Source organism: Lampetra planeri, chromosome 35 (genome assembly GCF_965212315.1).
Source record: "Lampetra planeri chromosome 35, kcLamPlan1.2.h2, whole genome shotgun sequence".
Taxonomy (NCBI): domain Eukaryota; kingdom Metazoa; phylum Chordata; class Hyperoartia; order Petromyzontiformes; family Petromyzontidae; genus Lampetra; species Lampetra planeri.
Genome location: NC_136141.1, coordinates 7,467,658 through 7,493,039, shown reverse-complemented (window position 1 = coordinate 7,493,039; position 25,382 = coordinate 7,467,658). Strand labels below are relative to the sequence as shown.

At 40.8% G+C, this 25,382-nt stretch overlaps 1 protein-coding gene across 1 annotated transcript in view; it reads right to left on the bottom strand.

Moving 5' to 3' along the window:
- Positions 1 to 248: 248 nt before the first annotated feature.
- The window catches only part of CFAP52 (cilia and flagella associated protein 52), a 76,494-nt gene continuing 51,360 nt past the window's right edge, over positions 249 to 25,382 (bottom strand). The window contains exons 10-14 of the mRNA XM_078611113.1: positions 22,568 to 22,713; positions 19,905 to 20,056; positions 11,711 to 11,813; positions 7,143 to 7,254; positions 249 to 3,659 (exon numbers count right to left, since the gene is read on the bottom strand). Coding sequence (XP_078467239.1) covers positions 3,481 to 3,659; positions 7,143 to 7,254; positions 11,711 to 11,813; positions 19,905 to 20,056; positions 22,568 to 22,713 — 692 coding nt within the window. The 3' untranslated portion in view covers positions 249 to 3,480. The remainder of the gene's footprint in view (positions 3,660 to 7,142; positions 7,255 to 11,710; positions 11,814 to 19,904; positions 20,057 to 22,567; positions 22,714 to 25,382) is intronic.

The window sequence follows — 25,382 nt, the reverse complement described above, 5'->3', positions numbered from 1 at the left end:
TGTAACAAATGAAGGAACTTAAATGGACTGATTTGCCCAGTTAATCATATTAAACGTTTCCATAGGTATTTTTTTTTACCACTCGTAATTTAGATTTATGTCAAGCACTGTCAAGTGGGATATTAACATTTATATAGATTCTTCACTTTCAATGTGGCGGAGTGATGTCTAACGAAAGCGTAGACGGGAACAGGATATATGCAAATACACGAAGGGAAAGAAGTTTGTAGGTACACGGAAACACTGTCCCTTTCTGTGGGTTTTCCAAGAATACTTTATTGAATCTAACAATTTACTCTGCACTACACACTCCACAAGTACTGTATAGCGCCTTTAAAATTTGCACTTTTTCACGGATTAGTTGCTTAAAAGCATATTTTCAAATGTCAACTTAAAATTCTATGTGTTGGGTTATCATTGTTTATACATTCACGTATCTTCCCTTTTGAATCATAAAGGTTAAATATGCAATACTTTTAACCAAATGCCATTGATTAAAAAGGCAATTTTTAAATGTTTAAAGTATTTGTAAATTTCACTTGTACGTGTGCAATTCCCTTTTCGATGTTATTTTGCATATTCGAATAACAAACACGTCCTGAATGCAACTCACAACCCGCGAACCAAATAAAAGATAATTGAAAACTTGTTAGCTGTTAGGGACGTATATACCACAGTTAAATATGTGCGTTATTCTTTATTCCTATTGGTATTTTACTACAAGCAAGTGTGGAAATGAGGTTGTACTTTGCATCATCACAAATCCAACAGGAGGTGTGGTACAGTGGTGTCACGGTAAAGTGAACCTCGAAGGCAAGTAACTTGTGAACGGTTAAACTGTGTTACGGCGGGACTTGCAAAACATCGTACATTCTGAGTGAATGTGCATTCTGCTGCTATGCACTAAGACTGTGGAATGCAATCCCTACCTATATCAAGAAATTGTGAAGATTATTACTTTTAAATCTATCTTGAAAACCTTTGTTTTACTGATAGGCTCTTCCTGTAGCTTGATTTTAACTTGGACTACGATAGTGTAATTATTATTATTGGCTTAATCACAGTTTCTTCTTTAACGTATCTTTATTATTATTATAATATTTTAAAAATTATTTCCATTGGATTGTATCTGCTTGTGAGTGTATTTTTTTACGTACAGTGCTTTGAGATATTCCGATATGAAAGGTGCTTTATAAAATAAAGACTGCAATTATAAAGACAACCCTCGTGTTAGTGTGAAGCAATACTCCAACAAATATGTTGCTTATAACTTAAGGAGTACTTCACGGATGGGATCAAAGTCACAGGGCAGGCATTGGCTTATTTTTTGTGGAGAAATTATCAAACGACCGAATTTCACTGACTTATCAGCTGGAAAATATGGCGTTTCTCTGAATTTTGGGCCACTATTCCACCTTAACTTCATACAACTTTTTTACACTGAGTGGAAGATTATTTTGTACATATGTACGTACAACATATGTATGTACAACACAGAGAACTGCAAAATAAAACAACTTAATTAAAACCTGGAAATATGGGTCATTTAACTTTTTCCCATGACCACCATTATTTGCAGTTAGACCTTATGGATGATTACACTTTTCTGAGCCAAGTATATAATTTCATGAATCTTGTGTAGGAGTCAAAATGTTAAAGCCAATTGTCAATCGCGTGCTGGATGAAAGACTCCACATGCCAGGCCAGTCATAAAGGGCTCTTTGACTACACTTCAGTGCGGGTTGGTGAAATGCTGTTAGTCATGGCCGAGGATTGAGCTCAAGTCTCTGGGTACATTAGGTCAGGGCGAAAACCAAAGAACCACCGCTTCACCCACAATCTTACGTAATATATTTTTTGAGCTGATATTTAACAAAATGAATTATAATGAAAAACGCGTCCAGGAATATCACTATTTTGATCGAACCCAAATGTAAACTATGTGTAAATGATCTTGTACGTTTTTTGAGCATGTAAACTGTCCTGCTTCAAATTATGCACTCACAATAACCCGTTGTTATGCCTACAATGGTCTTGCCATATCTTCTTGGTTTTTTCGGTAAAGTCACGTAGAAGGGAAATAATAAAATAATAAAAATAAAACATAATAAAATAATTCTCACGACGTTTCGGCCACAACTGTTCTTCACCTGAGGACGGCTGCTTGCGTTGTGGCCGAAACGTCGTGACAATTATTTTATTATGTTTTATTTTTATTATTTTATTTTTTCCCTTCTACGTGACTTTACCGAAAGAACCAAGAAGATGAATCCCTGCAGTCACGAAAGCTTTAAATCGGTCTTGCCATAGCTAATGTAGAGGACTCTTCATACATGGTTGGGGACACTTTAAAAAAACGTATCAAAGGGACAGGGGCGAGGAGAGTGGTGACTTCCTAGAAGTTAGTCGATTAACTCTATTAATATAACTAAGCTGTTACGGGGAGGATAAAGTGTTTCAGGCCATATGGAGCAATCAGTAATTACTATCCAGGGTTATCCTTTGTATAGGAGCCTCACTGATTTCTGACCCTCTTACTTCATTTTCAATAGGTGATTGAAATTTTGTGAGCAACCGCTCTGTATTGGTGGGAAATATGCAGAGGATTTGAAATAAAAAGTTGCTATAATTCCTCCTCATTATTTTAGTGGCCTATTTATGGCTATACCTCTTGGGTCAGACCAAATGAACGTGATCAGCATTCGTGTGGCCCCTAACACAGGGGTTCTCAACCGGGAGTTTCTGTTGGAAGTCCCAGAGATACATATATTTTTGTAGTGCCAAATGCTCCCAAATGTTCCTGGACAGGTGGACAACATGTATACAGGTGTCAATAGAGAGGCATTCCACACTGGCCATGCGTCGTTAACGTCTCTGAACAGGTCAAGGGACAGTGTCCCCAACAGCCCTTAATTCAACAGGAAAAATCTTGTGTTCCATTGTTCACTGCAACTAAATGAGAGACTAAACATGTTCTTGGTATACTGAGATATATATAGATTATTGCCAAACATTTTCCAACACTATCACAATCAATGAATGATGTGCATTTCTACTAGCAGAAATTACGTTTTTATTCCTGAATTTTTGGTGGCCACTGCAGAGTGCAGACTTCTTACCAAGTGTGAATCACCACACGGGCTGCTTATACCACTGACAATGGAGGGATGAGCTACATTAACGTGAACCAGAACTTGAATTCCTGCCCACGTGGAAAAAATTATTCTGCTATGATATGAGACATCAAATCCATCTTATATGAATAGGTTATGCTAGAATGGCAAATATTTGTTTTATTTTTGTTACAACTCTTCCATTCTGCCATTCCAAGTGTGTTGTATGGCTTCTTCATTAACACAGTAAATACCTCAAGAGAATCATCAGCACTTAATTTACGTAACGGAGTACTTGACTCGCCTTCATTTGTAAGTGTGTGAAGTTGGCTGCTCAGTGTGTTCATGTGCGGAGGATGGGAGCGCATCAGGCGGACGAGTGTGGGTAGCGCCAGCGCAGGATGGCGCCATCGGTACTGACACTCAAGATGTGCCAGCGGTTGGGGCAGATGCACAGACGAGTCACGTTGCCGCTATGCCCCTTGCCAACGAACGTCACGTCCCCATCGTTGTAGCTCCACACTTTGATGAGCTTGTCATCACCACCTTTGGGTACAAAATCGTCGTGTTAAGATGAGTTGACACTTATTTACATATTCAGCCCTACGGCCAATAAATGTTATTTTGCTCTGACCAATTGTCGCACATTTTTTGCTTTTGGCATCTGGACAGTTATTTTTTTGCCCATTCGAGACTAAAAAGCGACGTGTCTTGTTCCGTTAATGATCTATCAGTGATGCGAATATACTAAGAAAAAAACTTTACAAAATTCCGAGCAGGACATGTATGATAGTTTCAGATAATATTGAGGTTTTTCTAGGTAAATAGAGCATTTAAAACAGTCTGCATCAGCAGCAGGCCATGCTTTCCCACCTGATGACGGACGCTTGTGTTGCGCCCGAAACGTCGTGATTTTTTTTATTTTTTATACCTACGTGAGTTTATCAAAAGAACCAAAGGGTAAGCATTATTATAATAATTATTACTTAATCTGGCCAGGTGGCACAGTGACTATAATGCATGGCTCAAAATGGGAAATCCTAATTAGGCTCTCATACATCTTGACTTAAAGCTTTCGTGACTGCAGGAATTCATATTCTTTGGGTCTTTCGGTAAAGTCACGTAGGTCAAAAAATAATGAAATAAACGAAAAACCTACGACGTTTCGATCACAACACAAGCGATCGTCATCAGGTGGAAAAAAAACTAAGCTGTGTCTGCGGCAGTAGTTACATTAGGGAAACTAAGCGACATGTTTCGGACCGTGTTCGTGAGCAAAAGGCTATCACCAAAGATTCGTTCATGAAGCCATCCATATATACAGACACAAACACAATTTCAACCGAGAGCATGGGTACAAACTCAGAAATCATTGGAAGGACGTCATCAACCAGTTTAAATCATAACTGGCTGTGATGGTTCCATCTTGTCACATTCCGATGTTAGTTTTATCTTACCAAGATGGGACAAGCAATCCCAGTTCCTGCCGTGTCGCCCCTGCATACAACAAGTGGTTAATTTCTCCACGTCTCATGTGACGCCCCCTCTCCTGTTTCCGATTTCACATTAACATAACCATTGCGGTTGCGCAGGCTCCAGGGCACTTGTGCCCCACCCACTTCGTTCTGATACCAGAACGCCGGGGATACGCCCTTTTTAAACCTTTAAAACAGCTTGTTTTTTAGTGTTTCCCCCCCATTTTTTCGACCTGATGACGATTGCTTGTGTTGCGATCGAAACGTCGTTGTTTTTTTCTCATACCTTTTGGGGTCAATAAAATGAGCACCATTTTGTGGGAAGTAAACAATGTTTGTCCTTTGCATGAGATCTACCTCCCACAACGGAGATGTGGAATTCCATCTGCTGGCTCAGAGATGTAAACAAGAGATGAGTACCACCCCAATTTCTCTTTTTTAAATCCTTTATTAAATCCTTTATATTAAGTTCGCTTGCGTGCTTGCGTGCTTGCTTGCTTGTTTACGACCGTGCAAATCTTTCAGTCGTTTTTTAACCCACTTCCCGTGATCCAATCGAGTTGACATTTTGCACACAGACTCGTTGTGCGTGACAATTAATTTTCGTAAAAAAATTTTCCCAAAATTTTACACTGTTTAGGGCATTTTTTTAAAATATTTAATTACCAATTGCTTAATGCTGCCAGACAATCATCTGCCCCATAGGTGGCAGCCATCTCAAGCCAGAGGACGAGAGGACTCTAGCCGCCACGCATATAAAGGATTTATAGTGAAAAACTATGTTTTTACGGGTTAATTTTTATTAAGTTCACTTGCGCGCTTGCTTGCTTGCTTACGACCGTGCAAATCTTTCGGTCGTTTTTTAACCCACTTCCCGTGATCCAATCGAGCTGACATTTTCCACACAGACTCGTTGTGCGTGACAATTAATGTTCGTGAACATTTTTTTCCAAAATTTTACACTTTTTAGGACAAAAATATTATATTTAATTACCAATTGCTTAATGGTGCCATGCAATCATCTGACCCATAGGTGGCAGCCATCTCAAGCCAGAGGACGAGAGGACTCTAGCCGCCACGCATATAAAGGATTTATAGTGAAAAACTTTGTTTTTACGGGTTATACTTGTTTCTGCTGTCCTCACACTCTGGAACCTTCTTCCCTGGACCATCTGTGCTCTTGACTTCCTCTTTTGCTCTGCCTATGACTCATTCTCTGTGCAAAGTAAGTAAATAAATAGGCCTCGTATCTGCAGGGTGCCCATCTACCACTGTTCCGAACAGCACCTCATGGGATGGTCACATTTAGTTGCTATATACATCCAAATGTTATCTTATTGGATTGTATGTTTTGTATATGTTGAACTTCTTTTGCATCATACTAACCACTTTGCTTCATCACGATCTTTGGTCTCTGTTACACAATTTCCAGAATGTACTCTTGTCAACTTCCACAGCAATTGTTAACCCTGCACATAACTAATTACATAAGCTCCCAGTGCTGGGCAAGAGAGACTAGTGGTTGTGTTGTTGCACTTCTTGGTTGCTGGAGTAACATCACCACATTGCTACAGGAAATTACGTATTTAGTTCACAAGAATTCACAAGATTGAAACCTATGACTCCGTACTTTGTTACACAAATGACATCAATGACCTGGCTAAGTCAGTTACTTTAATAATTTAGTTTGTAAATTGCATATTGGAGAAAAATAATAAAGTCTGTGCCGAGAGTCATTCCACCAAAGTTATCATAACCTCAGTGCATGAAAAGTTTGCAGTAATCTACAAAATATGATTTTATGAAGGCCACATGACCTTGTTTATTTTTGTGAGGGTTTGTTAAAAAGCCATTTTAAATTAATCACAACCTATTTGTCCATTTTAGATTTGAAGCTGCAAGGATCCATACTCTTTAGTTTTTTCGGTAAAGTCACGTAAGTTAAAAAAGGAAAACGAAAACAAATCAATTAAATCACGACGTCTCGGAGGCAACACAAGCCCCCGTCTTCAGGTGGAACAGACACAGCAAAATTACTGTATCAAGTGAAGTGAAGATACACGACCTTATATACTGGTTAAGGGGAGGGGGGAGGAGCCAGGATGGGCTCCCCTTAACCAGTATATAAGGTCGTGTATCTTAGAGTTCACTTCACTTGATACAGTAATTTTGCTGTAACTGTTCCACCTGAAGACGGGGGGAATGAAAAGTGTTTATTGGATTTATGATGGCGGTCGTGGTCATAGCCAAACATGTAGTGGAAATAGAGTTGGTATGTGTAAATATTATAGCCGTAACAGCATTAGTTGATATAAATTATTGTTACTATTTATATTTTTTTACAAGGCACACAGACCCAAAAAAGGGCTTCAATAAATAAGCATTGTTTTCCTAATATTCCCCTATAATCAATATTTTGTAGCTTATATAAATATATAAACATGTACAATATAACCAGTGGCATGCGCAATGGTCTACGTTTAAGCATGTGTCTGCTGCTCCAGAGAGTGGATGCGATGTAGTGCTTGTAGTACTAGAGCAGGACACATTCTACCTGTTACAAAGTACTCTCCGTCAGGTGACACATCCATGCCGTTGATGGATCCAGACTGCGAGGCCTCCAGCTCGCGGATGGGGGATCCATCAAACACCTCCCAGAACCCGATCTATGAAGCGCGCACACCAGACACAAAGGGCGACGCATTACAGACCAAAAACTTTCCCCGAGGCACTTGCAAACCCATTTCACGCCCCCCTATATTCCCTCCATGAGAGCGGAGTTGTTATCATTGGATGGAGATGTTCTGAATAGTTTACGTGATCATAGTAGACATGTTGTGCAGTAAAGGTTTAATGAACACCTACTGATGGAAATTAAGAGATGAAAAGCAATATCAATCTCGAGGTGCCCCACATTTCCTTGCTCAAGCAACCGCTGGCAGTCTAGACCCTATTCTTAGGTTTTTTGGTAAAGTTACGTAGGTAAAAAATTAAAATTAATGAAATAAAAATAAAATAAAAAATCACGACGTTTCGGAGGCAACACAAGCCTCCGTCTTCAGGTGGAACCGTCACAGCACGATAGCTGTATCAAGTAAGAGAAATTCCAAGAAAACAGTCTTTGTATATATACTGGTTGAGGGTGGATGGAGCCAAGGTAGGCCCTGGATATTATTATTGTGAGGCTGAAGCACGCTGTTAGGAATGAGCCTTTGTTGTGTAGACTGGTTGAAAAGAGTTGTTAAGGTGAGGCTGATGTAAAGGTGTGTGTAAATGGGACTGAGCCTTTTGTTATGTAGAGGTGGTGAGGCTGAAACCGCTGCCAGGAATGAGTCTTTGTTGTGTAGACTGGTTGAACTGGGAGGTTCTAAGAGTTGTTAAGGTGCGGCTGATGTAAAGGTGCGGCTGCTGTGAATGGGACTGAGCCTTTGTTATGTAGATGAAAAAGCACTTTTGCAACGTTGCTGGGATTAATTCTAGATTTGCCAAATATGTGTGGTAAAACTTAAAGTAGGAAAACCAGTGTGTGAAAAAAGAAGAAGAAACTATACGGTAACTGAAGAATAGTGCCTGTCAAATAAGATGGTCCAAATATGTGTAGTTAAATATTTTTTGCATGGTTAATATCCCCTCCCTTTGATGCTGCTAATCCTGCATAATGCACGGGCATAAGTAGTACTAATCACATACCTGCATTTCCCATAAATATGCTAAATTCCTCTTGATATGCATATTCTTTTGTCAAGGCGCCCTTTTCCCCCCTTCCAAACCAGCTTATATATATGCTCCAAGCACGTGTGCTGTTTCATTCAGACGCTGTCGCCTCGACAGACCTGGTTTTCACCTGAGGACGGCTGCTTGGGTTGTGGCCGAAACGTCGTGAGAATAATTTTATTATGTTTTATTTTTATTATTTTATTACTTCCCTTCTACGTGACTTTACCGAAAGAACCAAGAAGATAATAACATCTTTCCAATGATTACTAAGTTTGTACCCATCATCACGGTTGAAATTATGTCTGTGTTTGTATATTTGGATGGCTTCGTGTACCAAGGTGTGTACCAAGGTGCTCTGCAAACCAGGAGGTTTGCAGAGCACCTTGGTCTCGGAAAAGACAATTTCATGAGAGCCCACAGCGTTGTAGCAATAATCGGCAACGGCGGAAGAATCAGTTTTGCCGTGTTTCAGATCTGACTTGTGCTCGCGGACACGATCAGAGATATGTCGTGATTTTTTATTTATTTTTTTATTTTACTTTTATTAATTAAATTTTTTTTACATACGTGACTTTACCGAAAAAACCTAAGAATATGAATCCTTGCAGTCACGAAAGCTTCAAATCTAGTCTAGACCCTACTAGAGTGAGCTCTCGAGCGCCTCTCTGCGACATCAATAAAATATTACAGCATTTTAGTTATTTGCAAAATGTAATGGTAATAATAATAGGTAGTAAATAAGTAATTTGTTAAATAATATGAGACTGAATAGCCTCGTGATCCAGTGGTAAGCATGCTTGTCATTGCAGTTTTCATTCATATGTTGTTCAATTCTTACGGATGCCCATACATTTCTATGAGGAATTACCAAAGTACAAAACCTGACGTTACATATATTTCACGAGTGAGTGAGTGTGATAAAATTCAATTCCAAATCCCAAATCTTTACATTGGTGTTATTTTTCGTTGAGTTTACAGGCCATTTAAATGGCTTGCCTACATCACTAAGCTGATCCAACAGTTACGGTTAGGACACGTGTGGGTTTGTGTGTGTGCTCTTTAACCTATTGGCCATGTGCCGTGTCGGCCTTCATAGGTTCTCGCTAACAGCATTTGCTCCAACAGTCTGTTAAGGCTAAGGGAATCTTTGCCTTTAATCTATGCATGGCTGGAGTTTGACACGTGACGGTGTGGTAATTCTATACGGTACTTCCTAATTTGTCTCACCAAGGAAGTTGGTGTCATCTTGGTCTATAGCCCACAATAAAGGCTGATGTCTGTACGTATACCCCCTACTATGGGTGTCCACTCATGGTTTGTTGGTGGCCCCCTACAGCAACACATCACCACCCACCTCCAGCGTGAAACGTGTCCTGGCTGTATGACACATAGTGGTGCATCGCCATAACTATTGCCACACTGTCTAACAGACATACGTGTGTGCAAGTGCACAATTAGTTACTCCTCTAATGCACATGAAGCACATTCACAGGTATATGTTTTCAATTGAACCAGGATGCCCCTCATGTGGAACAAGATTACTCTTGGCTTACATGTTATAACTATCCCTCCCCAGTTAATATACCAACGAATTAATTAACATGTTTTTGGGTAACACGTCATTTTCCAAATGATCAATTTGTAGCCTGATAGCGCCCGATTAACAGAGTTTATTATTCAGGCGTTTATAGAATTCTGTAAATAACTGGGAATACCGCAAATCACAAATATGAAAACAAATGCCATTTGGCTTTTTTTCAAGAACAATTATAGACTCAATTGGTCACGTTGTACATGGACATTTTAAGTCTTTAAAATTTCTGGGAAATATGACGAGGAGCTAAGAGGGTCACATGTTAAAAGCCAATCAGCTTACTGTGGTGAATTCCTTCCCTTGTGTTCAACACCCATCAAATTCAATGACACATTCCAGGATGTGCTCGTTTCACTGTAATGTTAAATGCTGCACAAGCGTGTTGCCACTTTTCGTTATAAGTTTAGTTTTTGCGGCATTCCAGGTTCATTGTTATCTTCACATCTGTATTGTTCACATTGTGATTACTACCATGGTTTAGCCATGAAGCCTCAATTAGTCTTGTTCGTTCGTTTCTCAATCCGCTTGTCCTGGTGAGGGTCCCAGCAGCAGCATGTTGAGTAGGGCGATCCAGACCTCCCTTTCCCTGGCGTTCCCAGGCCAGCCAAGCGATATTGTCCTGCCAGCGTATCCTGGGCCAGCCCCGGGGTCTTTGCCCAGTGGGACATGCCCGGGAGAGTTCCAGGGGGAGTCTATCGGGGGGCATCCTTACAAGGCACCTGAATCACCTCAACTGGCTCTTCTCGATCTGGAGGAGCAGCGGCTCGACTCTGAGACTTGTCCTGGATTACCGAGCTCCTCACTCGATCATGGAGAGGGAGCCCGGCAACTCTGCGGAGGAACCTCATTTCGGCCCCTTGTATCCGCGATCTCATCCTTTCAGCCATTACCCAAAGCTCATGACCATAGGCGAGGGTGTCTCAAGACTCTTTATCAGGAGGCTCCTGTCACGTTTTCACAGTTGGAAGCAATGGTCCCCATATATAAAATTGAGTAATTTCTGCATTGGGATGTTTGGGCAATACCAGTTGCATTGGATTTTTTTTGTCACCTATGGAAGTATTTTATCTCCCATTCCTGTGCTATCTTGTTTCTCAATTTGTCGTGTTGTTTTCCGACTGCGGTATTGGAACTAAAGCAGCGAGAAAAGCAATCGGACAACAGATCAATGTGTGGAATGCTGAAGGAATTGCCCCAATAATATGTTGTGTTCCATATGTTCAAGTGGCTCTGAATGCTCTGAAGGCAAGATGTTTATATAATCTTTCATGTTTAATCAACGGTTTGTTCTGTAATTATCAACTGATATAAAGCTGAGAGACAGAGTGCACTTAAAGTTGTTCTAAGCAAAAAACTAAGTTATTGTTGTGTTTGGCTTAGACCACTGGCTGGCCACCAGAGACTCAAACCCACAATGCCATTGGTGCTGACTCATAATTTTCTCACACATCTGTCCCTTGAGCCACCCAGTCACCATTTTCATTTACAGTTTCGATTTGGAACTGTATTATTGGTATTGGAGTTTCGTGGATAATATATATCGCCTTTTTAGAATGCGTGTTGTGCAAGTTTTGTGATGCTTTTGGAATAGAATGGAAATGCGAGGCTCTGTCCAGAGGGTTGGCAGTGTGTAGCTCCTCCCTCCACTTATCACTGTCCTCCAATAGTGTCACTGCATTGTGAATCTGCATTTTAATAATGATGATGATGTGGAATGATGATGGTGAAGAAGATGATGACATTTTGTCAAGTTTTTTTTGTAACGACGACCTTTTGTCAACTTTGTGTGAACACGAGCGATGTGCACACACCTTTCGGTCCGTGCCGCTGGTAATGATCTGGAATTCCTCTGGATGGTAGCATGCACACTTAAACAAAGTGTTGGCCATCACGATTTGCTTCCTTACAAATCGCCTGCAATACACACAGACAAATAATACATTTATGAAACATACCACCAATGTTGTCAGTTCTGAGAAATACCACAAAAAATGCCTCTAGTTGAAGTTACTTAAAACGTTTTAGATATCCACTTGTAGGAATGTCCTGAATTCCATGCACTTGTCAGGTGGCAAAAACCCATAGGCGGAGTTTCACTTATATATTTGGGGTGGGGGGGGATTCGCTTTGTCCCTCACATTAGGAATCGTGGGTGGATATAATTAATAAATTTGAGTTTTTTCTTCATTGTAAACTACCGAAAATAAATTATTAAAGGTGTCCCGTTTGGGTGGGGCGTCACCCCCCCGTGCCCCCTCACAAACTCCACCCAATATGACAATGCCATGCCAGATACAAGCCGGCGAACAAAGGATGCCAGTGCACAGCGTCGATGCACTGTGTTGCCTTTTGAGGGATTACCTCGGTGGGAATTTCTTTTGCAAATTAACAAAAAATGCGCACAGAATTTATGCAGCTAATAAATTATTATGGGCCCGCTTATTGAATCCCTTAACCATGATAGAATGCTGGCCCTCGTTCCACGTGGCAGCAGGTGTATTGAAAATAAGTGAAAATGAAAAATATCCCCAATGTACGTGACATTCTCATGAATATCAAACATTTTGTATCAGTGCACTAAAAAGTTACTGAGATGAAAACAAAATACAATGCATCATTTTGGAATTTTATATTCAAAGGTACAGTTTCAATTTATATCACTGTGTTCGCTCATCCATGTTCCCATCATACTGCCTGCAGCAGCTAAACACAACGTGACTTGTGCAACAACAACAAATTGACAATTTTCTAAAATAGCCAAAAAAGAAATACAAATTCAAAGAGTTCCCAAAAGAAATACAAATTCAAAGAGTTCCCAAAATAAATCTCTGAAATATTAATATTCATTTAATCATACCTTTGTTCATGAAAAATCGCAATTTCACATGAAAGTTTGAATTTAAATGTAAAAAAAATTACGTATTGCATTCATTGTAACTTTCTGTATCATATTATAATGCTGTAAAATGCTTGGGTGGGAGACCACCATAAACAGCAGGTCGTTATAGGTTGTGGGATTAGATGGTGAGTAGCAGAGGGCAGTGGAACAAATACATTGATGCACTTTCTTCGAAGCTGCCATGCTGTCTCCTTTACCAACTTGCACTCACCAGCATGGTAGTATGGCACATTAGGAATGGACCACTCTTTTAATAAGTCCGTATGTGCAATGCACGTGTGTACACCAGCATGTGATGACTGAGTTGGGCCTGTGGGGGGGAGGGGGGTCTGGCAGGGTTGATGATTAACCGGACGTGTACACCAGTCACGTGGTTAATGGTGACTCGGTGAAGATTACTGTGTGTGACACACGTGCTGTTGCATTCTACAGATTAACCACAATAAATGTATTTGCCCTCGATTTGGAGCACCTGCCCAACGTCCTTCATTTCGAGTGTGCAACAGTAAAGTAGGGTCACATAACCTCCACAACCTGCATGGCGTGGCGAGGCCCTCACCCATAAGCTGATTGACATGTGCATGATTGCCAAGTGGATTTACATCTAATAAACAACCCAGAGCTCTAGTCGTATACATTAAGGGAGCATAGGCTCCTATTGGGGTTTTTTCAGGCTATGCCGTTTATATATTAAGCTACATTCACACAATTGAGGGGCATAGGGCATTATTCAAAAATTATAAGTGTGTGCTAAATACTTAAATATGCCCTGCATATGCCCTTACTTACAATCCTAACAATACATGATGTATGTTGACTTCATGCATTTCCTGTGTTTTTTCTCTTGAAAATCATATTTACCAATGGACCTTTGACTCTGATTAATATATATGTCCTAAGTGTGTGCGCTTTCCTTAGAATGTATGTAAATGAAACATATGCACATACATTTGTAAAATATCTTTGCTCTAAGCATTTCTGAATCTTGTTATCTTTGAATTATTGTATAGACTAGAGCATATAAAAATGCTTGCTCGCACAAACATACATCGGCATGTCCATATCTGGAATGAAAGCTCAGCTATGAGAATTTCAGTGAAAACAGTCAAGTCAAAGTGAGTTCTTGATTAAATGAGAATTGAGCGACTGCTAATTTGTCATTTACAGCCCTGAGCCAATGGTGAACACTCCACTTTCCTTTGGCCGGGAGTGGGTCTGTACGTAGGACAGCCATTGTTGATATTCCCACACAAAGCGGCTGAGCCAACCCCCCAGCCCAATCGGGATTTCTACTGATTGTGAGCTGTTCGCTCTGCTGCTGAGCCACCAGGCCAGCGAGTGAAACCGTAAACAATAAAATTACGTAATTCTGATGTCCTTGGTTTATTTTGGCAAAAGGTTTGATTTAGAATTACAGTTTTTTCTAAAGAAACAAAAACATATAAATGTACAGTGAGCTAATGAGCTGAAGATACAATCTTCAATCATATCTAGCTAAATTCGTGTTTGTTGTTACATCAGGATATTTAAATAACACTACGTAAATCATTCATATAATTATGAATGTATATTGCTTTTGTTCATAAGAACAATTTTGTGTCTGGCAGTTGTGTTTCACAAGAACAACAAGGACTGAATCTGGATGTACCAAGTTTGAAAAGGCACTGCCTTACCAATACTTACTTCACCTGGAATGGTACATTCTACAAACAAAATGAAGGTACCCCAATGGGTTCTCCCTTATTGCCAGTGGTAGCAAATGTTTTCATGGATAAATTTGAGACAGATGCCATCCAGACATCCACCCTCCGTCCTTCCTTGAGGAAAAGATACGTAGATGACACGTTCGTCATCTGGCTACATGGCCAGACAGCACTGGACCAATGTTTTAACCACATCAATTCCATACACCCATCCATCAAATTCACCATGGAAGTAGAAAATTATGGCAAGCTACCATTCCTGGATGTTTTTATCGAGAAGAGACCTGATGACTCGTTGGGACATTCTGTCTACAGGACAGCCACCCACACATATTCCTATCTAAAGCCTGATTCCCACCACCATCCAGCCCAGAAGAACTCCCTCATCAAAACACTACACCATAGGGCACGTTGTATCACTAACATAGCCACTGCTGCTCCCTTTTGCCTCGATGGAATGGTAGCTCTCGCTGTTTAATAGGCTGTATGTCTCACTGGCACGGCCACCGTTACGGTGGTTCTCTTGCGTCGATACGCTGGCCTCTCACTGTGCAGCAGCCAATGCCGCAGCTTGTGTTGCCCATGAGGTGGCGCTATGCCCTGTCTCCTGACACACATGCTATCTTCCCATTAAACTCGTTTACATTGACATGCCAATCTCTTCCATTAACGCAGCTGCTGTGCGTGAGTGCGGTGACGGTGCTCATGTGCGACGGCGGGGCTCATTTTCCATTAAACTCGTTATACATTAACATGTCTCTGGTGTGGACCAATCAGCTTCAAAGACAATGCATATATTATCAGAGTATGAATCTTGACAAAGCTTTCGTGACTGCAGGAATTCATACTCTTTGGGTCTTTCGGTGAAGTCACGTAGATAGAAAAATAATCAAAAATCACGACGTTTCGATCGTAATATGAGCAATTGTCTTCAGGTGAAAAAATACAGCAGGCGGACTGCTGAGGCAGGAAGAAATATAGCGAGAGAGCGACTGCAGCCATAGGTTATAAAGGTTTGAGATGGGTACAACCCAAGGGTAAGTGGGCGGGGCTAGAGATGGAATTTGCAAGTAAATGTAAGATCGCAGAGCTAGGTATATCTCGGCCATTGTATTGTTAGAGATTAGCATGTCAATCTGTTAATGTAACCCCACGGTTACGGTGCTGAATAAGCCATTGTATTGCTCGAGATTAGAGATGAACATGTCAATGTGAGACGGCTCCCGCAGCAGCGGCTGTGTTGATGAGAAACATTCAGCCTATTAAATAACGAGAGCCACCGCCACATCGAGGAAAAGGGAGCAGCAGTTATGTTAGTGAGACATATTGTCTGTTAATGTAAATACATTTAACAAGGTAATGTAACTCAGAGAGTCGGAAATAACTGCGAACATAGGCAGGTAGGATGGAAGCATCACAGCCAGTTATGACTTTACCTGGCTAATAACATCCTTCCAACGATTGCTCAGTTTGTACCCATCTTCTCGGTTGAAATTGTGTCTGTGTTTATATATCTGGATGGCTTCATGAACAAATCTTTGCTGATAGCCAGTGAGTTTGCAGAGTACCTTCGTCTTGGAAAAATCTATTTCGTGTGCCCACAGCATTAAAACAATGATCAGCCACGGCCGAGGTATTGGTCTTCCCGTGTTTCAGATCTGCCTTATGTTCACGAACACGGTCCGAGACATGTCGCTTAGTTTCCCCAATGTAACTACTGCCGCAGACACAGCTTAGTTTGTAGACGCCGGGGTATTGCATGTCAGGGATCACATCCTTCACAGATGGGATCAGATCACGAATTTTACGTACGGTGATGAATCGGACCTGATTTTGGAAATCTTTGTGGTGACCCCTGCTATGTATGGCAAGGTGATGGTTTTGATTGGGTCCTCAGGTGGTTTTCTCCCAACGGATGGGTTGACAGCTTTACGGATTGTGCGATCCGAATATCCATTCATCTTGAGGGCTTGATGTACGTGCTCCAGTTCACTGGCTAGGTGGTGATGGTTGGAAATGCAACGAGCCCTATGGCGTAGAGTTTTGATGAGGGATTTTTTCTGGGCTGGCTGGTGGTAGGAGTCTGGTTTAGATAGGCATCCGTGTGGGTGGCTTTCCTGTAGACAGAGTGTCCCAATTAGCCATCTGGTCTCTTTTCGATAAAAACATTCAAGAATGGTAACTTGCCATCTTCTTGCACCTCCAAGGAGAAAACCTATTCTCGTCTCGTCTACTGTTCCTGGGAGGTTTAATAACTGGTTTCCCTGCATGCCTGTTCTAATGATGTTCTGGTATCTACTTAAGGACCTGCTTCAGGAAGCTCTCTCATGGAGAGCTAAGATTTTGTTAATACCTGGTGACATTGGGTGTAATCTCCAGCGAAATGGCATTAAAACTTGTGATCATTTTGCTTGATTTTCAACATTCCTCCGGTTTGCTGATAAACCAAAACAATCGGCATATTTGCCCACGTGACAACATGATTTGATTTTCTTTGTCAGATGGTGGAGGGATATAGTTAAAAAGAGTTACATTACACCGACGCAATATAACCAAAAATAACTCAATTATGATTGAAACAATATCTCATTGATATATCTGCCCCATCAAAGCTAGTATTTGTTCGGTGTGAGTTTGTCAAGTGACATTTTCTAACAAAGTACAGTCATACCTCGGTATACGACCGCTTTGGAATACGTCGAATTTGTTATACGTCCTGTTTTGACGAGAAAAAATGTCTTGGGATACGACGTCTTGCTTGGGATACGACGCACTTGCTAGAAGTTATATGGGTCGGGATGAGTCACCGCGTACAGTACCCATGTACACAATACTGTTACGGCTCTAACAAGCCATAACAGTATTGTGTGGAATGACCAGACAATGTCATACTTCAGTAACATTCTTAGAAGGCAAAAACAAACTTCAATGGACAGGTTTTTATCAAAACTCAAACCTGGTGAGCCTCAACCAGGTCCAAGTCAAGAAAAAAGACAGAAAAGAGAAAGAGAAAAAACCCCATAATTTCAGCTTCCTGAAGTTTTAATGGAAGGGGACTCTCCTTCCAAAAAATAACATCTCCTTCTCCCCTTCCTCACCACCATCCTCGTAGGCTATCAACTCCTCTCAGCAAGGTAAAGTGATGTCAAATTTTATTTTTATTTCCATTTATTTTAATGTATGCATTTATTTTAATTTATGTATGCATTTTAGTAATAAGTAGTTTCTAAATTATTTTATACAACCCCATTAATGTATAATATGCCATAAAAATATAATTTCTTATACTCTGGAACGGATTATTTCCTTTCCCTTTATTTCTTATGGGAAAAATTTGTATGGTATACGTCATTTTCGGTATAAGTCCTACCTTCTGGAACGAATTAACGACATATACCGAGGTACCACTGTATTGCAAGGCCTCTTAATTTGCTTTGCGTGAATGTTCAATTAAAAAAAGACTCCAACTAAATGGACATGACTCACATTTGTGTTAGAAACATCAGACACCCTTAGCCATCCTTCCTGGCTACCGCAAAACATCAGATTCAGATGTGCAAAATGCAGTGGGTGGTAATGAAATCTAAATAAAGTCGTACATTTAGTATTTTGCACCATTCTTTAAGCACGGGGCCATCAGGAAGGTTCTACGTTTCACAGAGGATGCAGTTGTCTCACAGTCGAGGACGATGATGCTATGTGGCCTACAGCAATTAGGTAATTTGCGAGTAATTAAAACAAATGCCCGTGATGCCATCATCCATGCGTCGTGAGGCCTTTAACGTCCACTGTGAAGCAGGAAAGTATATTTTTGGTGAATTCACCCACAACATTTACCAAGGTGGTCACTGGCCTTGAACGACAAACCTCTTGCAACAAGCTGTAAATATGCTACACCCGTTCAGCCATGTGCCCCGCCAAATTATTTGCATGGTTCCTTAAAATACCTGCCAGTCAATCACACACATGGGAGGAAATTGCCAGGTTCAACCACACTATGTATGTTAGTGTGTGATTCACCATGGCTGCAAAGCCCTTCCTGGTGGCACTCATCCCATTGATTGCAACGGTCACAGAGATAAGTGTGGGAATTGACCATTCAATCATCTATAACAACTGGCATTTCCTAACAATTCTGCCTGTTGAGTGCCTTAAATATTGAAGCAAAGAGGATTTTCATTTGTGACACCTTAGATGTTTTCTGTATGTTTTTGTGTGACCCGAGTTTCTCGACCGAAAGAGACTTTCAGTGTCAATGTGCACTCGCAATTCAATGATATTAAAAATGGTCAGGAGGTACGTAATAACTGCAATAGAATGACAGCCAGAAGAGAATGACAGGACAGGAGGTGGGCAATTGTTCAGAAAATGTAGAATAATCACTTGAACAAGGATATGAATTTGCACAGTGAATCAATATATCTTACTCTCATAATGTCGAGACTCTCTAAAAAAAGTAAAGAATCGTTTATGGAAGCATAAATTATAAAGCTATTAGCTTATATGGTGATAGTCAGAGTTTCAATCTAAATGGAGCTGTCCAGGGCTAAGTTCCTGATATATCGCCCCCCTGCCCCCCACCCTTGCACCTGGCACTGATGGATAAAGCGGGCTGGTATCTAGGGGGTTAGAGGGCCCCAGAAAATAGTCTGTGAGAAATTAAGTCCTGGAGATACGCCTGTAGCATATTTATTCATTTGGAGACACTTTAATGTTTTTTCTTATAATTCCCAGAAGAGAGCAGTTTGGCATTCAATAACGTTTCAGAGGATCTAGAAGCCTGAAACGGAATATATGCATGCTGGCACATGTGTGTTTGCATCCAGAGAGGGGAACGGTGGCCCAGTGGTTAGCGCTCTGCGCTACAAGCCTGCCAATCCGAGTTCGATTCCCGCTTACAGCTAAAACCAGTGAAGATTACCTGGGCCTCCCCTAGGTCGACTCAACCTCAAGTGAGTACAAAGGCAGCAGGGAGTAATGCTGGCCACCCACCGCGTGTGCTGTGCCAGCCTCCATAGGAGCTCCCTAACAAAACTTGCCCCAACATGCTGTTCAGGTCTTTGTCTTTGCATCCAGAGGCTACGAATCACAAAGGAACTAATTTTATTCGAGATTTCTTTCATATGGTTATAAACCATTAGGAATAATTATATTTTTAAGAAGAACATGGTAATAGTTTGCCTGCAAAATGGGTATTTATTTATTGATAATCCACAAATTTGTTGCTTTGAATTCTAACCAATTCGATCTACCATTCAATTTTCCCCCATATTATCAACAGTATCCACACAGCATTCATTACAGGAAAACAAGTTAGAAAATCATAGTGGTGATGTCATCAATTTGTAATAATGATAACTGGTTGGTTGTGGGTGTCCATGTGTGTCCATTTTCATGACTCACTCGAGATCCCATATGATGCAAGTGCCATCAGTACTGGCACTCACACACTCCTTGTCATTGTGCTTCAGGCGGATGCAGCTGATGGACGACTTGTGTTCCTTCATCGCCTCCACAAGCCGCTGACTCTGGGTCCCAAGCTCCCAAACACGAACCTAGGAGCATGAACCATCATGCAAACTCTGGTCATTCTCACAGCAGCGTGTGGCTAACCATCGAACAAAGATGGTTACGGCATCGTGCGCTTCCAGATGTGCTTCTGTGGCCGTCTGGAATGCTTGTCCTTCCAATATTAAGAAACCACTGCAGCTATGCACTTTTAAACCTAGATTGAAAACTGATTTCGTTAAAACTGTTGTCCCTCACCTGCACATTTGATTAACACGGTTGGCTAGTCTGAAATAAGTTCAACTTACATACATAACATTAATAGTTTATCCATAAAAGCTTCAATTGAATCACATTATCCTTATGGAGGGTCTCACATGGCACGTGATTAGTTCCTCTTTTCAGTGTTGCCACATATGGGAAGAAACAAGAGAGACCAGACCCACAAACCATCATCAGCCATGATCAAGCGACTGCTGGATGAAGGCATCCATAAGCTGATGCCATCTCTCACGGTCTTGCGATGAAACTATCCATCTAGCACCTGCGAATGATATTTTTTTCATCACTGATGTCCACTCATCTTCTTGGTTCTTTCGGTAAAGTCACGTGGACGGGAAGTAATGAAATAATAAAAATAAAACATAATAAAATAATTCTCATGACGTTTCGGCCACAATGCAAGCAGCCGTCCTCAGGTGAAAACCAGGTCTGTCGAGGCGACAGCGTCTGAATGAAACAGCACACGTGCTTGGAGCATATATATAAGCTTGGTTGGAAGGGGGGGAAAGGGCGCCTTGACAAAATAATTTGCATATCAAGAGGAATTTAGCATATTTATGGGAAATGCAGGTATGTGATTAGTACTACTTATGCCCGTGCATTAAGCAGGATTAACAGCATCAAAGGGAGGGGATATGGGAAATGCAGGTATGTGATTAGTACTACTTATGCCCGTGCATTATGCAGGATTAGCAGCATCAAAGGGAGGGGATATGGGAAATGCAGGTATGTGAATAGTACTACTTATGCCCGTGCATTATGCAGGATTAGCAGCATCAAAGGGAGGGGATAGGGGTAGCATTAATAAAGGGAAGGAGTGTTAATAGTATGTAGCTGCAGTAACTAAAACCACCACGTAAACAACTAAAGTATAAACTACATAGTATCATCAGTATACTAAATATACTCTACAATAAGCTGAGTTACTAACAGTAAGTAATACATTACAATTCTACGTCGTAAAAAAAAACATATATATATAATATGCTTCCATCTAAACTTTATTCTCTTACACGAGTCGACACCGTACTATATACTGCCATAGACAAAGCCAACATTTAATTATATACTGTATTGCTATAAACCACCTTATACATTGTAATATTACACTATGTATTATTCTACCCACCCTAATGTATATCACACTGCTGTATATTCACTATAATTACATTTGCACGACATGGAATAAAAAGAAGAATTAACTTTCGAAGCGTATATGCTGAAATGCCTAAAGTAGCCTTGTTTATCAACAACCAAGCAAACACATACCCTTCAAGGGATGACAGAAAAATTATAGATGGTGCCAAGTGCCTAATAATTTTAGGGAAAAAAAAGTGTTGCTGTGCCACTCATAGCTGTGATGATATGGTAGGTAAGAAACAGTATGTATTTTACAGTTTCAGTTCATACTATACATCTTCTATGTTCCTACAGGTTAAACCACACTCAGTTTAACACGTAGGCTTTCGCGACCAATATTATTCATAATCAACGTCCGCAGGAAAAAAACACTTTATTTCCCAACCTTTAGTGCATGATTGTTATTAACATCAGTATCATAATGAACAAAATACTATATATCACAATTGCACTATTAAAAGCTATTCTTGCATGTGGCTTTTTGCATAGCAACGCATACATTCACGTTCATGTCTGGTGGCCAAAAGCAAAGCCTTGCCAGAAGCTGAACGGATGTCTTCAATGCCTTTGCTGAATTTCAGGGATTCACAATGGTCCATGATACGGTCCAATGTGCCATTAAATTAATAAGCAAAGGATTCTTTCTAGAATTACATGCAGACACAGACGCTCACAGCACAACGGAGAAGGGCCAAGCAATGTTAGTCCTGCCTTTACAGGCTTCTCTTGTCAGGTATCACGATGTTGCGTGTCATCGTGTTTTATACTGTATGTATGTATGTAGGACTCAATTGATTACAATGAAAACTTTTTGGTGACCTGGTGGAAACCACCATATTTGCTACAAATGATAATCTTCATCCTTGGTTGATGCCCAAGAAAATAACTCGGTGGTGTTGACATAATGCTCTGCAGGCATGAAGTCAGTTCATGAAACAGATATTCTCATGTTTGTATCTAAAATCCACTCCAATGGTCAGCTTAATAAGAGGGACCTTTTCAGGTCCTTCAGACGTAAAGTGTCATTTGTGGGCTAGAAACAATTTGGAGAGAGGCTTTTGCCACTGCTTGTTGATGACAGAAAATGATCAGAGACGAAATAGCACAAAGAGGTCAATTAGAGCAACGGTCCTGACCTGGCCCTCTCCTCCACCGCTGATGATCCGTTTGCAGTCACCGGTCAGGGACACTGTGGTCACTCCCATCCCATGCGCGTTGTCGATGATGTACATCAACCGCCCACTTTCTGGTGTGAACGCTCGGATCTTACCATCGTTCCAGCCTGCAAGCACAAAGCATCCTTCGTGTGATTCGCTCAAAGCAGCTAATATAAATATACACGTGTTTTTGCCCTTCTGGGTCGTATCAGCATGGAGCGGCTGTACTTTGTGCCAACGTCAGGGCTTAATTTATCACTCGATATTTTCGGAAACACTGCTGCGCTGGCTAGAAGTGAAGATTTACGTGCGTAGGGCACTATCACTGGAGTACAATGTACGCCTATCCATAATAATCCTATATTATTGTAACCTGCATTCTGATAATCTTACGTACAAGTTTGGGACTAAATAAGGTGAGATGAAAATGGTGTCAATTTAATTCTATGAACAATATCCAGACTGGTCCAGATGGCATTAAGAACAGGCTAACATGAAAATCCTTGAGATATACAAGTACATGTAGTAAAACATTGTGTTGGTTTTAGAGGTCAGTATCGAAAAAATTAAGCATGACCACAAAGGTACACATCCTTTGCTCTTCGTTCGGTTAATGTGCAGTCACTTGTTTTTCTTAAGGATAGCAGAGACTATAAAATGGGTCAACGATACTCCTGGCAGCATCTGTTAACCCATCACTGGTGGTTGTTGGCACACGGTGATAATTTTAATCCAGAGTGGACCTAGGTAAATACCACAGCTGGTTCAATTACATCACTGAGCATTGCTTGTCGCGCACATTGTAAGATATTGCTGCAACGAGACTGTTGGCCACAGTAGCAGGCAAAACATAAAATGCTTGAATTCAGTTGAAATTGACAATTATGTTGAAATGTTCCCAAAATTCTACTTTCACGATAGTAAGTGCAGGAGCCATGGTAAATGTCTTGTTCAGTGGTCGAAATTCAAGAAGTATCAATCAGTCCAAAATCACGCCAATTTTTTTTTAATTGCTCTGTCACATGGACCACTATAATAGCCATTGCGTTATATGACCGCAAATTATAAATGAGTAAGATGTTCAGTTGTTATAAATAAATACTCTGAGAAAGGAGAAAGGGGAGCTGTTTTGATCAAACTAATTCAAGTCGAGAAGTCCGTGCTATGTAATTGTGTCCCTGCAAAGCCCTTTCCTCATTTTCCAAAAGGAGGCATGTCAACATTTTCCAAGAGAAGTCCAAAACCTGGTATGGGGCTTTAGTGCTCCCTATTCTAAGTTGCTTTGAATAGCATTACAAGTACAAGCCATGATGTAAACATTTATGGGTATCCCCATATGGCCCTTTAATATGATCTGGGATCCCATAAAAGGGCCATATGAAGTGGACTTCAGATGGAAAAACAGCCAGAAGTCGAACTGAATGTGGGTGGTGATGGCTTTACAATGGCAGAATACTTCCAGAAGCATACATTTTATGAAGGTAACCATTTTGTGTTTTATCCGCATATACTATCACTTTCACAAGGCTGCAACTAGGTCGTGTTGTTGAGTAATTTTATGGGAAAATGTCAAAACTGGGTGGTTTTTAACTTTTGCCGACAAAACTGGATCCCAAATGTCAAAACTGGGTGCACCCTGGGTGGCCAAAAACTTGAGTTTTGGACACTCAGGGTGCACCCAGTTTTGACATTTGTCAAATACACTTGATACAGTTTTGTCGGCAAAAGTTAAAAACCACCCAGTTTTGACATTTTCCCTTATATATATGTAACAAACATGTTTTGTTTTAAGTGTGCAGCACCATACTTCTCGACGCAAACACTATCTACCGTTGTTCTACTGTAGTAGGTGTAGCATGCAAGCTGGCACACTGTACCAGTATACAAATGGCAAGTTCGTGTATGTTCGCGAGCTGAAAGTGTTACTGTAGTTGCAAGCTGGCACACTGTGCCAGTATACATATGGCAAGTAAGTGTTACTGTAGTAGCGAGCTGGCACACTGTGCCAGTATACAAACGGCAAGTAAGCGAGCTGGCACACTGTGCCAGTATACATATGGCAAGTAAGTGTTACTGTAGTAGCGAGCTGGCACACTGTGCCAGTATGCAAACGGCAAGTAAGCGAGCTGGCACACTGTGCCAGTATACAAATGGCAAGTTAGGGTATGTTCGCGAGCTGTAAGTGTTACTGTAGTTGCAAGCTGGCACACTGTGCCAGTATACATATGGCAAGTAAGTGTTACTGTAGTAGCGAGCTGGCACACTGTGCCAGTATGCAAACGGGAAGTTTGTGGTGCAAGGTATGGAACATGAGCCACGAGAAACATCATTTGGAACGCTCTAAATCTGTGGCGACATATGGATGAATAACGCAAGGACCTAAACGTGTACAAAATGATACATTAAATCGTACACCTTCTTCACCCAGTTTTGACATTTGTCCACATTGAACATCACCCAGTTTTGTCATATCAAAAAGCACCACCCTGTTTTGCCTGTCGTTTTCCAAGACCACCCAGTTTTGACATTTGGGATCCAGTTTTGTCGGCAAAAGTTAAAAACCACCCAGTTTTGACATTTTCCCGTAATTTTATTGTGAATTTTTTGTCATGTTTAATTCTATTGTTACAGCAATACTGTGCAAAGTTGTATACATTTGCATTGCTAAAACTTTAAATAACAGCTGATTATACCAAATATATTTTGGGCAAGAACCATCTGAGGACCCAATCAAAACCATCACCTTGCCATACATAGCAGGGGTCACCACAAAGATTTCCAAAAACAGGTCCGA